The 14,936-nt window shown below is 51.9% G+C and overlaps 2 protein-coding genes across 2 annotated transcripts; one reads left to right on the top strand and one right to left on the bottom strand.

Moving 5' to 3' along the window:
- Positions 1–1,255: 1,255 nt before the first annotated feature.
- PV07_00933 (uncharacterized protein) lies at positions 1,256–5,118 on the bottom strand (the record flags this gene model as incomplete). The annotated part of the gene is made up of 4 exons (XM_016387425.1): positions 1,256–2,369; positions 3,669–4,037; positions 4,091–4,203; positions 4,264–5,118. 4 exons carry the CDS (start codon positions 5,116–5,118, stop codon positions 1,256–1,258), a joined length of 2,451 nt encoding a protein of 816 aa, XP_016254353.1.
- A 2,762-nt stretch (positions 5,119–7,880) lies between these two features.
- On the top strand, positions 7,881–12,576 carry PV07_00932 (uncharacterized protein; the record flags this gene model as incomplete). The annotated part of the gene is made up of 6 exons (XM_016387424.1): positions 7,881–8,051; positions 8,110–9,520; positions 10,232–10,555; positions 10,621–11,278; positions 11,340–11,974; positions 12,119–12,576. The coding sequence occupies 6 exons, from the start codon at positions 7,881–7,883 to the stop codon at positions 12,574–12,576; spliced, it is 3,657 nt and encodes a 1,218-aa protein (XP_016254352.1).
- Between the last annotated feature and the right edge of the window lie 2,360 nt (positions 12,577–14,936).

Raw genomic sequence — 14,936 nt, 5'->3', positions numbered from 1 at the left:
ATGCAGGAAAATATCAAGAATGGGACACAGGCGGAATGCTTCGCGACCAAGTTCTATCAAGAGAGCGACGCCGAGGGCGGCCCTAAATTCGACTTCGATCAGAAACTTTTTACCACGGGAGGCCTAATCGAGGCCGGAAGTGACACGACCAAGAATCAACTCAATATGTTGATAGCGGCCATGGCGAGTGACCCAAACACTTGGGTAGTGAAAGCCCGTCGGGAGCTCGACGCCGTTTGTGGCGCAAATGCGAAAAGACTGCCTACCTTTGACGATGTGCCGAACCTCCCTTACATCCAGGCGATCATCAAAGAGACGATGAGATGGCGGCCAAATGTGAACCCTACCGGGTTTCCTCACGCTCTAATTCGTGACGACGAATATGAAGGCTATCGTTTCCCTGCTGGAACCGTCGTGACCATCAACAACTGGGCCATTTCCTTGAACCCTGAGGAATATACCAACCCGGAACAATTCGATCCTGATCGATTCATGAACGATGATCTCTGGAATCCTACCAAGGGCCATTATGGCTACGGGGCCGGGCGGAGGACGTGTGCCGGAGTAAAAGTGGCGCAAAATTCAATGTTCATATTCTTCAGTCGATTTATTTATTGCTTTGACGTGGAAGAAGACAAGGTAAGAAACTCCCTCTTTCATTACAGCGGCATCTCCTATTTCTTGTTTCTCCGATGCGAGCAACCCCTTCCGTCGCTCGTGTCATATGCTATATATGTCCGGAGTCCGGTTGATTTGCGACCCATTGCTTTGTTGAAACTTGCCTCACTAAAAGCACCTACTACCTCAGGACGATCCGATCGACACATACCATATCCCGCTTACTCCCCCTCCGGGGAAGGCCAACGATCCACCATTCACCGCTAAGGTCAGCGTTCGGAGTGAGGCACATAAAGAACTGATCCTGAGGGAATGGAAGAACACCACCTTCCCAATCTGATTGCATTATAGACAGACGGGGATAGCTGAATTACTAGTTTCACATAGTTCACTTTGGCTAAGATGCAATCAAAATTGAGATTATTGAGAAAAAACTTCCTTGCAGGTGAAAAAGTGTAAATTGAACGGACAAGATTCCCTCCCTACCTTAGAAGGGGTTTAGACGGGGTGTCATCTTACGAAGGGGTAAGAAAATTTCCCCCGTTGGGTTTCAAAACATGGCCTCCTCTATCGAGATCCTTTTGAGTTCAAAGAACATCCACTTTTAATTGCTTGAACGGCTAGATTGCTATATTCCCTAAACGGCCATTTCCTTGTCAGCGAGCTCGTCCTCCAACAAGTCTTCTACGGGCGTATACAAGCGCATAACCCCAAGAAGAGTAGCAACCTGGAATTCCTCGTCTGTGTTGATACGGTGAAAGAACTCCTTGTCCTCCTCCGACATGTTGTCAGGGTCCTGCTCTGCCAGGCGCTTAAAACGTTGAGAACCCGGGTTGCTCACAGTGGCGAAGACCTCCTTTCGTTTCTCGCACGCTCTCTGCAGCAGTGTTTCAGGCGCTTTACCTTGGATGACCAGTATCAGAGCGTCGGAGATGCATCCTGCGTCTGTCATGCCCGTGGTCAATCCAAATCCGCCGATGGGGTTGTTCAGGTGCGCCGCGTCTCCGGCCAATATCACGCGCCCAACTTTGTATTCATTGACTTGGCGCTGGTGTACTCGGTATTGAGAACAGTTGACGATCTCGTAAGGATCGTCTCCAGGCAGGATCTTCTTGAGGCGTGAAGGCGCCTCCTCGAGGATCTGCTCATCAGATTTGCCTGCGTCGGTCGCATACGCCACTCTCCAAGGGTCACTGCTCGGTCCTGTGCGGCCAGAAACTGCCCACTCCTTCCCTCCAATCAAGAAGTTCGCCGCCCCCCAGCCATACTTGGGGAAGGGGAAATGGATGTTCATGGCGACAAAGCTCTCAGGCCAGGAGAACCCCTCGAGGGATTGGCCGATGAATTTCCTCGTCGCCGACCGTCCGCCGTCGCAACCCAGAACCCAGTCAGCTTTGATCTCAAATGGTTCGCCGCCCGACGGAGACACTTGGGCCGCTACGGAAGATTCATCCTGAGTCAGCCCCACGAGTGCATGGTCGAAGAGGACCGTTGTGGTGGGGAAGTGTGAGCAATATTCGGTCAGCACTTTCGCCAGGAGGTGCTGTCCGCATTGCAGCGTGTAGGGTTTGACCAGTCGTGGGTCGTTCCGTTTCGACAGCAATCCCCAATGCATCTCGGCTAAAAGCTCGCCTCCTAGCTTCCGCCATCCCCAAACGGCTCGTTCGTCGGCGAAACATACCTTCTTCACTTCTTCAAGCACGCCGAGTTTGTGCAGATCTGAGAGAACGGGCGCACTGTCTTCGAGGGAACTCAATATGTCAGTTCTCCGCTCGCTTCGACATATTCTTTCTTCTTTCCATTTTCAAAAACAGTAGAAGATTTAAACCAGTACGAGCTCCTGCCCCCATCCTGGATAACGAAGGGAAACTTACGTATAAGTCAAAGCCTTGGGAATCGGTGGGATTTCCTTGTCCTATCGTGTTTCTCGAAAGGTTAAACAAATCTTCATCTCCAAAAGAGATCAGCTATTGAAGCCGCCTCTGGTCGAGTAGGGCAATCAAGATGATGGAATCGATGAGAGGAGTGCTTACCAACTCTATTACCGTGACTTTTATCCCGGCATGAGATAGCTTTGAGGCACACATCATGCCAACCGGGCCTGCGCCAACTATGAGAACATGTGTATCTCTCGTCTTGTCCTATTGTTTTCCATTTTTTGGGACTGTTAGTCGATGTTAAAAGGCACAGGCTTGGTCTCCAACATGGAGTGTGGGTATACTAACTTCTAATGGGGTTGCCATTATCACTACCTCTTCCCTGCTGATTTAGTGATGGAGCTCTTTAGCAGTGGTACAAAATGAGGCTCCTCGTGAAAGTGTTACTGAGAGGGTTTAAGGATAAAAATGGCGAAGTCCATCCCGCTCGACTCGCCGGCAAGAGTCCCCCAAGAATGGTAATAACCAAGCTGCAATCACCATGTTACCGGTTGTGCTGTACGGAGTAGTGAGCGAAATGTAGACACGGGATTGGACTATGGGGTGGGGGAGAAGCTCTGGACTGGAGGGAGGTGGGGTAGCTTGTGTCTGTCGCAGATAGCCAAATCATCTGACACTTCCCGCGGCTTCTGGACTTGCTCCTGCAATGACTGGTATCTTACAAGGATCCGGAAAAAGTCGTGATGAGCGTCACATCCTCCGAGGTATCATAGCTCCACGGCCTCCCTCGTTGTTCCATGGCCTTGTGGTTTGCCTGCTCATTCCAAACTTCAATCCGACGAGTTTCGTGACCCTATACCATGTTCAATGGATATGGCCCGAATTCTGCAGGGGAAGGCTCTGCAGTTGGGCGACAGCCGACTTGGGCAGAAATGATTCCTTGAAGTGGATAGCTCTCTATCAAAGTACCTCATACTGTAGGCAGGAAAAGTTGTTGGCATAATCCTTTTACCCCTATTTAGCCCCTGAGTGGCAAATCCCTAGCCTGTATGGTTGGGATTACTCTCCCATCCTTTTTAGACTCAATTGAACCGGTTTTCCACCTCATAACAGCCCAATACGTGTTTTCCAGCAAAAGTCTCCAAGAAACCCGCTTCGAGTTCCTTTACTCACAGATGTGACCCCCTCCTTCCGGTCTCTCGGGCCAACTCGAATTCGACCGTTCCAGTAAACATCCTGAATTGGTGGAATCGGCGGAAACGCAGTCCCGCTTTCTCCCCGATCTTCACAATGTCTGAAAATGTCCTCTCCTTGCCACCCATCAACACCATGGTGCTTAGCGACATCACGTGGCAGGTACTTGGGTATGCCGATTGTTCTGCCGGGAGGTGTTGAGAGGCTGGAGCATTGGCTGTACTTGGTGGTGTGATCAGTCTGGGGACAATAAGTTCATTCACGAGGACTCGAGCCCTAGGATTCTTCTTAAGGGCCGGGATTAATTGACGCAGGATCTCGGCTGAGACGTCGTCTTCGTAGTCACGACTACACAGAAATTCATCAGTGTTGGGTAGTTGGGAAGGTGGAGAGCCACTTACACGACACCACGAAGCCAGTAGACATCAGCGACGGTTGTTTGCGGGGTGAAATAGTCGTGGGCTTCGATCTTGATCCGACCAGCCGCAATCTCGTCTTCATAGCCTTTGAATGTCTGGTCGATCCGTCAGTCGAATTCCTATATCGGGCTAACAAGGGACGTGGCAAGACATACTTCTTTTATGACAGGGATCATGGGCTCGAGGTCTTGACAAACGATGTTGAGGTGAGGATACTTCTTCTTTACGTCCAAAGACACGCTCCCCGGGCCACACCCGACATCACAGAGAGTAGCCCCGTAAGAATCCCAGGGTAAGTCTGTCCGGGTCGCCACAACGGTGATGCTGCTCAACCACGGGACACCAGTTGCCCATTTTTCCATTCTCTTCGAGCCCTCGAGGGTGCTCAGCCATGGGACGACGCCGATGTCAACACCAAAGGCCTTTGCAAACGCGCCTTTCCCCGGATCAATGTCGTGCTTATTGATCGGGTCTTTCATAGCAGGGACCCAGCCGAGGCCCGCTTGATAGCCCTCTTCGGTCTCTATCAGCATCATTCCAGTCGCCCCCGTCTCAGACCGCAACTCGTAGCTGTGCCGATTGTTACGGAAGACATCCGGGGCAACTTCAACAAAGATATGGCGATGACAAAGAAGATGCATGACCGAGCCCAATTTGTGCTCATCCGTATTGCACACCTTGGCGAGGTGGCTGAGCGACGATTCTCCTCCACTTTCGATGATTTTGTCTGCGATTTTGAAGTCCGCCGCCACTCCCAACGCAACGGTACTGTTGTTCGCGACACATTCGGTCACCAGTTTGATTTTGGTGGGCGTGAGCAAGGCGATTAGTGCTTCACAGTCCGCTATGATCTTTTGAGAAGCTTCCCAGGCCCCTCGGGGTGGAAGTTCCTTGTCATATGTCTTCCATGGTGTAGGCTCGAATAGGTGGCCTATGTCATCACCGAGAAATTGTTGAAGGATGTCGCCCTGTTTGGAGATATTAACGAGTAGATTACGCAGTAACGACATCGTTTGGGTGGAAAGCTGGGAATGGAGATGATACTTGGCGACAGAACGTCTCGGCTGTGGTAGAAACCGCAATGGTGGGTTTGCAAGAGTTCTTTCGTCAACGAAAATTGTTACAATAAGTTAGCATCTGATCGGACCTTGCTCTTTTCATACGACAGGTTCTGTTCCGGACGGAAATACGGATGTCTGTATGGTTGGTGGGCGCGCATCTCTCCTGTGATCTAGCGGCAAAGGGACGTCGGATGGTGCTCTGCCCGTTTCCCCACCGTAACCCCCATTACGGCTCCGTAGAACCCTTGACTTTGCCGGAGGACCTCTATAGCCATATCGGGATAGAGTGAGATGTGTAGACGTTAAGACCTATGTGTTCTGCAGTTGTGAGCGACTCGTATCTGGGATAAGACACTGTGTTTCAGAGCTTGAGACCTTGTCAGAATCGTGACTTCTGCTGCAGTTGAATGTAGAATATGTATAGAGGTACTGGACCAGACGGTGTCGCTAGACCCAATTCGAGCGGGATTACGGTGATAATCATTGGACTCGGATATGCAGGTGCTGTCGCTGCTGTGGAATGTCATCGCAAAGGACACAAGGTCATCGTCTTTGAACAGGCAGCCGAAATCAAAGCTTTAGGTGAGTATACCACGTCCTTTGGGTGTTGGAACATATGCAAGGAAGTGTTCAGACCAACTCACGTGTTAGTTCTCAGGCGATGTCATTGGCATTACGGGTAATGCCGCCCAGATCATCTCAAAATGGGGCGACGGCAAGGTCCACGAACGCATCGAGCCTTTCTTGTCAGATTATGCTCGCATGAACATCTATACCACCCAAGGCGAGCGTCTCTGGAGCCACACGATGCTAGGATATTCTGCCGGTTCCGGCTATGCTGCGAATCGAGGCGATCTGGCGGTGATTTTCTACTCCCATGTTATTGAGCTGGGAATCGAGGTGCACCTAGGTAAACGGGTGTCCCAGTACTTCGAGAGCGAAAAGGAAGCCGGTGTCGTCGTTGATGGAAAGCGGTATTCGGCCGACTGTGTGCTCGCCTGCGACGGTGTGCACTCCAAAGCCCGCGGGTTCATCATCGGACAGCCCGACTCTCCTCATTCCACGGGATATGCTATCTATCGAGCATGGTTCAATGGCGAAAACGCGTCCCAAGACCCTGATCTGGCCTGGCTCGTCGAAGGGCCCCACGACAAAATGGAAACCTATATCGGACCTGACGTTCATTGTATCATAGGGACTGGGAGAGGTTGCAGGGATATCGTTTGGACTTGTACCCATAAAGACACGTACGACATTGCTGAGTCATGGTCATTCCCGGGCAAGATCGAAGAAGCGCTTAAGGTGGTAGAAGGCTGGGACCCTAAGGTGGCCAAGGTCATCAGTAAGACGCCACCAGATCAGCTGGTAGACTACAAGCTACTCTGGAGGGATCCCCTCCCGGGATGGGTGTCGAGACATGGCAGGATGATACTCGTTGGCGACTCGGCTCATCCCTTCCTTCCCACCTCAGGCCAAGGTGCCGGTCAGGCTGTCGAGGACGCTGCCACGGTTGCCATTTGTCTTGAGCTAGCTGGGAGGAATCGGGTTCCTCTCGCTCTCCGGACGTCGGAGAAGATTCGGTAAGCATCCATCTCACAAATGACGTGTGCTCTTCACTCTTTGCTTACTATCTCAGGTATGCTCGGGCCACGCTTGCTCAACGGATCGGAATTGAAACACGCGATGCCTGGCACAAGACGGACTGGGAAGCAGTCAAAAAGAACCCTAAGCTGCTGGAAATGCCTCGACCGGATTGGCTCTTTGGCCACGATCCGCAAGATTATGCCTACGAGGAATTCGAAACCGCAGCACACGCCGTGGAGACCGGGTGTGAGTATGTTCCACGCAATATCCCACCCCCAGGCCAGACACATAGGACGGGGGACTTCAGCGGCAAGAAGTTAAAGGCTTGGACGAAGCCTATGCTGCGCGCCAAGCTGTAAACCGGGGAGCACACTTGCCAGGCATTGTGCTGGCTTGTTGTTTCCAAAGGCTGTCCTGTTCGGTAGAGAGGAGGTAGTATAGGCGAGGGAGAATAGACCAGGGGCTTGTAGCAATTATCGGAGCCACCATGACGGAAACGTGACGCGACTGACTGTATATCGTGTAAATCCTATTTCTCCCTATAACAGTTCATTTCCTCTGTTGCAATATGGTCCCTCTCTGACCAGGGACCCGCACCCCGACTGTGATTCTAATTGATTCACTCAGACCGCTAGATGTTTCCACAGCTTCCTATGTGCCTCTTCAGTGTCTGCCGTGGAGAGACACATTGGTCTGCAATCTTTCTGCAGGAGTGATCTTCGCCATCAATCTGGTAGTCTCACCAATCGTGAATACCCGACCAACTTCCGAACCGTCGCCAGAGGCCCAGTGTTTGGTTCCTCGGGGACAGGACCCCACCACCTGGGAGCACAGCTTAATCAGAAAGGCTTTTGGGACACGGACATAGAGGAGGTTGGGGTAAGTATCCAACACAGCACTCTGTCTCTTCTCTTCTTTTTGTTTGGTCCCAGGAAGCCTAGGACCTCCACTGCAGTTCCACAAAAACCGGGGTTTATTCACCACTGGGGTTAGAGCTTTCTTCGCCCTCAGCTGTCTCAAACATTTAAGCCCCCAGGAGTCCCTACCTGTTGGATCTGTTAACTCAGGGCTATATTTTGTGAGACCCAACTTATATCTCATTTACCTTGGCATAAGTATTGGACACCATGGGCGGCTTCGGGATCCTTGAAGACTACAAGCTCGAACACGTTCCTGGAACAGCCCTGTTGAACGATGGGTTGCAACCAACCTATACCGCGAGCCTGAAGCACGGTACGGGCAAGTACTCTCACATTGTCCTAGTCCCTCAGCCATCCGAGGACCCAAATGACCCCCTAGTACGTGGACTCTTCCTGTTGTTTTCATAATATTCAGCTAACTTACAATCTCGTCTAGAACTGGCCTCTATGGCGGAAGGATCTCTGCCTATTCGTTGCGCTCCTCGGCACACTGCTCTTTCCTGGCGTTTTGGTACCCATTCTCACGCCCGCGACCTATGCCATGTCTGTCGAATTCGATACCAGCCTCAAGGCTATTGCCCAATTGACGGGCTACTGTCTCCTCTGCGTCGGATCTTTTGGTATCTTCGTCTCAGCAATGTCTCGTCTCTGGGGAAAGCGGCCGCAATTCTTGCTTGCCTCGCTTCTGGGCGTTATCGGCACCCTGGTAGGCGAGTGTGCACACAATTACAACACCATCCTTAGCGCTCGTCTTCTTCAAGGATTCAGTGTCGCTGCTTACGAGAGTTTGATCGTCGCTTTTGTAGGAGATATGTACTTTGTCCACCAACGCGGATCACGTACGACTCTGTTTCAGCTGGTGTCGAACACGATCGCGGTCCTTGCGCCGATTATTTCGGGTGTCATCTACGACCATTTGGGCTGGCGCTACATCTTCCATATCGCTCAACCATTCCTGTGCCTCCAGTTGATTCTGGCTTTCTTTTTCCTGCCTGAAACGGTATACAACCGCAGCTCGATCTACAATACCGACACCACATCCACCGAGAATGTCCAGGAGCTTGGGGAGGTGAATCGTACTAAGCGAGCCGACGCCCAGGTGGAGAATGTAGAGGCTGGCGCTCAAGAACTGCCTCAGCCGAAGACGTGGCTTCAAAAGCTCACCATTTACAACGGGCGCTTCACCAAAACTAGTCCACTCAAGCTCATCCTTGACCCCTTCATTGTCCTAATCAACCCTGCCACCGTTTGGGGCTGCCTCACGCAAGGGATCAGCTCGGCCTGGTGGGTAGCGACATCGTTCGTGTTGGCGCAAATCTGGAGTGTCCCGCCCTACAACCTCGATGCAGCTGCGGTGGGCTATCTCTACACTGGCCCTTTTATCGGTGGCACCCTCGGCGTCGTCTTCATGGTGATGACATCGGACCCTCTTTCCCGTTGGGTCGCCCGCAAGAACGGCGGCATCTATGAGCCCGAATTCCGCATCTACCCTATTGTGATCGCGGTTGTGACAGGCGCCATCGGCCTCTTTCTCTTTGGGTCCATGATCGAAGCGGGCCAAGGTTACTACGTCGGCAGTGTCCTCCACGGCATCTACGGGTTTTCGGTCAATGTTGCTGGTGCTGTCATGAACTCATACGTGGTTGATGCGTACAGAGAAGAGTCCACTGAGATGCTGATCATAGCCATGATCTTCAAGAATTTCTTCTTCTACTCTCTGTCCTACTACGTCAACAACTGGATCGCCAAAGTGGGTCCGACCAAGTATTTTGACGTCCAGGGTGCCGTTGTTATGGGAATCTACGCTACTTCCATTCCTATGTACTTCTTTGGAAAGAAAGTGAGAAGTTGGTGGCGGCGACATGATTTGATCCGAACGCTAGCAGGCTAGTGGAGGAAGTTGTGGAATGTCGCTGTGATGGCCCCATGGCGTCCTATAGGTGATAGCATGATGTAGGATGATTAGCTTCGACAGCCAAAAGGATAAGTTGAGTGGCTGCTTATGCAGGATCATTGAAAACAAATGTTGAATTCTGGCCTCCAAAAGGGTTTAAGCGACATGACTTTACCGCCTCTAAAATGATAGGGTCATAGCTCTATCAAGAGTAACCAGTCGGAATGGCTGTAAAGAACGACCGACAATGTTAGGGGGTTGCGGAGGGGCAAGTAGGAAGCGGGGAGTGGGGAGCGGGGGAAGACGTTGCCAGTTGTTCTCTGAACCCCAAACTACCCAATGCAGCACAGGACGATTGGTGAACGTTGAGCCTCGGCAGATTAGTCCCATTTATTGTGCTATTTCCCCCCTGGCGATCTGGACGCTCATCTTGTTCCAAGAAAGGTAGATACCTCCGCCCTGATGACTTCTTCCCGACAATGGAAAGGGTGTCCACCACGATCGAATCACTGTCGAAAGCCCGAAGCGGCTCGGCCAGCGAGAGATTGCAGTCCGGTCGAGCATGTCTAGGGTGCAGGAAGCGTAAGAGCCGCTGCGATGGAGCACAGCCCAAGTGCGACTATTGTAGCAAGAGGAATTTGCCATGCTCATACGCCACCCAAAGACGAAGACAGTCGGCGGCTGAGAAGAGGTAATGCGTACGAATTCACTCGCGAGACGACGTTGCTGAAGCATGTCAGAGGTCTCGTCACAGTCGACGAAGAGCGCTCAAGCCTCGAGCCCGATTTGTCGACATCCCAGGGCCTGGACGGCGAGAAAGCGGCTCCCCAGCTTTTTCCAGGAAATGTGACTTCAGGAGACTTGGAAGGCAACGTGTTGCCTGCTCTGGCATCCGATGATAGCTATGGCGGATCAATTCCATCACGCAGCTATGATAGCGACGAAGACCTGCAAATTCAAGCCGAATCTCTCGATATCGTGGAGCATGGTGGGTGTGCAGCTTTTGTGTATCATGCGGACAAGCGACAGTAGAGCTGACCGTGTCCTTTGCAGACCAGGCAACCATGCACACCGCTCTTGGTGATTTCGGGCTTACGCCTTATGCCATGGGGTTGGCCAGCAAGCCTGCAGATCCAGGCTCAAGGTCCGACGTTTTCCGCAAGAAGAGCAGAATCAACAGCGTGATTCGGGGTCTAAGCGAGCTACAGCCCGACAATTTCGATCTTCCGCCAGTTGCCCTTGCCAGTCAACTCGTGGACCTATTCTTTGAGCATGTCTACCCTCTGTATCCTTTTGTTCATCGGCCAAGCTTCATGCAGCGCCTCAACGAGACCTACAGCGGTGGGCAACGGGACATCGATGTCCCTTGGCAGGCCACGCTGAATCTCATTTTTGCATTCGGATCCGACTACTTGGACCTCTCCCTTGCCGAAACTTATACAATGAGCCAGTCCTTTCTGCAGCATGCCACAGAATTAATCCTCTCTGTCTGCTTCGACACAACTACGCTCGAAGTCGTCCAGGCACTACTACTGCTGAGCTGCCACCTGCAGAGCAATATGCAGTACCAGAGAGTCTGGACAAGCATAGGGACTCTGTATCGCGTGGCCCAGAGCCTCGGGTTGCACATGGACCCTGGATCATGGCGCATTAGTCCCATCGAGAAAGAGATTCGAAGGCGCATATGGTGGGGTATCTATTCCCTGGATCGGTACATCAGCAGTCCCTTCAGGAGTGGCGAAGATTCTTTGGGCTGACCCTCTCGCTCGCAGATTTACCAGTCTGAAGTGCGGCCGTCCTCCCTCTATCAACATTGAGTCCCTACCGGTCGAGGCGCCAGCTGTAGTACAAGACGAGCAAATTACCGAAACAGGCATAATGGAATTGGCCCTGGACAGCGGAATTCCTTGTTCGTCTCAATTTTTCAATTCCATGGTCCAGCTGGCCCATATCGCCGAATCAATCCTTGTTTCCATTTCCAAAGACACGCCTTGGTCCCTTCCGGGCCGCAACGCAAATGCCGCAGAGACGGCTGCTTTGGATCCAATCCACTTCATCGTTCAGCTGGCAATCGTGATGGAACAAGAAGGCAAACTCCGGTCATGGCTTGACAACCTGCCCGATCACCTGAAATTCGGGGCAGTCCATCAAAGCGAGAAGATCCGGAGACAGCAGAGCATGCTTCGGGTCCGCTACCTGCACACGAGACTCATGACGCACAGGCAAAACCTTCTGTCCTTGATCCAGTGTGACCGTAAACGAATCGACTCGCTCGAAGACGATTTCCTGCGAACGGTGGTCATGGGAAGTATCCGCACATGTACCCAGTGCGCGTGTGATATCACTGAGATGGTGAAGAACTCGGCTGCAGCCCAGAACATGGGACCATGGTGGTACAATGTACAGTGTGAGTTCCTACCATTCGTTTCGAACCTCGAACATAGATTGACTACGCCGCCAACACTCTCCGGACCCTCCCAAAAAGATTCAGAGAAGCCTCCTAATTGAGAACATTCGTTCAAGCGCAAGCTACTAACAAAGGATATGACAGTCTTGTTCACCTCCCTCGGAATCCTCTTTGCCGTCCAGATGAGAGCCACGATTACCCAACACGTCGACATCCAAGCCGTGACCTCTGCCGTCGATGGCGCCTTGGACTATCTGCGGTTCCTGGGTGATGTCAATGGCGTTGTGACCCGATGTCGAAGTTATTTCGAATCTTTACGAACACGAACGGAGACGAGGAAACGGTCGCCACGAGGTCCAACAATGAATGAGACGGCCGAAGCAGACCACGAAGCAGGATTGATGGTGTCCGGAGCAATGCGGGAGGGCGACAATATAGGGCTGCCCTTCGGTATGAACGGGAATGAATTTGACCATGGGCTCGACCATAATCATCACAACTGGTCTGAGACCAACTTTGACGGGACCGAGAATTTGGAACCGGTGACAGCGGATCTATTTTTGGACCACTTGATGACAGATTTGGACTTTGACTTTTCCTAACAAGTATAATTTAATCATCTTCATCAGCCTGTAAATACTGGAGACTTTCAGTTTTGTTCCGAACGCGCCAACTACCAAGGGTCGACCGGCGCTCCGGTTGCTTAGCTATGCCCATAAGACTCAGTGGAACGTCGCTCCACCACCGCAATCGAATATCTGACCTGTAATAAACTGTGCCTCTGGGCTGGCAATGAAATTGATCGTATGTGCAATATCATCCGGCCTCCCGTGACGTTTCACGCATTGCTTCTGCAGCAACCGATCAAATAATGGATGCGACCCGTCTTTCCGGCCATGGAGCTTCCACACCGCAGGCGTCCTAATCAACCCGGGCAAGATGACATTCGCCGTCACCCCGGATCCGGCTTCGATGGCAATGGAGCGTGTAAAGCCGACAATTGCGGACTTCGACGTCACATACGCCAACAGGCCCGGGTCAGGGAGTTGCAAGGTTCCCGACGAGGTATTTATGAGTCGTCCGTACCCTGTCTTTTGCATGTGTGGCAGCACGGCCTTTGTCAGGTAGAAACACGCCGTGACGTTGACGTCCATGACCCTCTTGAAATCGTCGCTGGAGTGGCCCACGATCGGGATGAAAGGGTACACGGCGGCGAGCTGGATCAGGACGTCAATCTTGCCATGGGTCCGGATCACGTCGTCCACCATCAAGTCGACGCTGGCTTCGTCGGCGACGTTGCAGGCCCGGATTTCTGCTTTCCCTTTTCCCGCTGGAGGGCCTTCTGCTTTGGCATCATATTGGCCTGCCTCGATCTCCACGGCGACTTGCTTGAGTTTGTCTTCTTGAAGATCCACCATGACCACCGTGGCGCCCTGACGTGCAAAGAGTTTCGAGGTCACTTCTCCGATCCCCTGGGCCGCTCCTGTGATCATCACCACCTGTCCGGCGTATTTGTCTGGGTAGATCTTAATAGGTGGGATGTGAGAATCTGGCTCGATTTCCCAGTCCTCCATTGCTCCGGGCCTTCTCTTCGAAGAATTTTATCTTAAGTTTCGGTCTCTTCGACTGTAAAGACAAGGAGAAGGGGGGGGGGGGGGAGAGTCGGGAGCTCCAATTCGGCCCGCGCGTTTTCACTTGAACGTGTCGCTGATTTCTCGGTTCTGAAACTCGGGAGGTGAAAAGCACTTTCTTACAAAAACAACTGTAAAAATCTCGACCACACTGTTTGCGGTGAGTACAAAGTAGACCAGCTCAAACACGGCTTCACATGATCCGGCTCCTTCCTTTTATGAAATATGCGGGTGGTCTCTCGATTCACTTGCCCTCCGGGCGGGAAGCGAGGGAGAGCTAAGATATGATCCAAAACGTTCGATAGTACTCACCAATCCATCGCCGTTTTATCTCCTGCGAAGATGACTAAGGAGATTGTTAGGGCTTCTATTTGTTCTGCTGTTCATTTCCGTCGCACATGGGCCGGCAGGACTCCGTCTGGCTCACGACTTCCGGCCAAGAAGCCCGAAACACTCACGCTCAGAAACCCCCTCTTGCTAGGTCCAACTACTCGGTTTGGGGTCCAATTAGAAGTCTGGTCGGCAGCACAAAATCTTTTTTCGAATAGATGTCCATGTACCGTAGCATGCTGTCAATTCTGGAGATCGGAGTCGTAACGGTAGCGGAGGGAAACACCGATCCTTCGCGTGGTTGGGTGTGGGGTCGGGTGGGGTAGGGCAGTTAAAGCAAAAAGGAGTGGGAAACTCTAGCGAGCGGAGGTTGGCTTCACCCCACCACACTCTTAAATCTACTTCCTGCACTGGCGGGGTAGGAGTCATGGGATTCAAAGATCACTAACTTCACGAAACCAGCCTTACTTCCTGCCACTGACGTTGAAAACCAAAGGGGGAAAGAAAAGTAAAACCATGGAAGATGACATGATGAACTCTATGGACGTTTCGAGGCCGGAGGACTAAATGGCTATCGATAGCAATACAATTCATGGTTATTGCCTTATAATTTCCGCCGTACTGACGAGCGCATGAAGAGGCTTTGTGCGCTGTTATCCTCTCGTTTGAGCAAATTAGCCCCAATCGAAACCAGATATTCACATCATCAAGAACATGTCGTACTCTCTGGCAGCGCGTACACACAGAATAATTGAGCATTCTAGTCAGGTGCAAATGACAAAGTCACCTCTTAGTGCCCCTCCTCTCAAAGACCAGTGATTTCAAACCACTGCTTCATCCTGACTCACCCGCGGCTTCTCCTCGGCCTGCTGCACTGCGACGGGTCCAGCTGCCCTAGCTTCATTGACCTCAAGGCAGACATAACTCTTGAATTTCCATGCCGGCACACGTTTCTCAAACATTTCATCAATCTCTTCCAAGGTGCGGTCTTTCGTTTCGGG

Source organism: Cladophialophora immunda (genome assembly GCF_000835495.1).
Source record: "Cladophialophora immunda strain CBS 83496 unplaced genomic scaffold supercont1.1, whole genome shotgun sequence".
NCBI classification, from domain to species: domain Eukaryota; kingdom Fungi; phylum Ascomycota; class Eurotiomycetes; order Chaetothyriales; family Herpotrichiellaceae; genus Cladophialophora; species Cladophialophora immunda.
The sequence above is the reverse complement of the archived record's forward strand: the minus strand, read 5'-3'. Positions and strand labels throughout refer to the sequence as shown.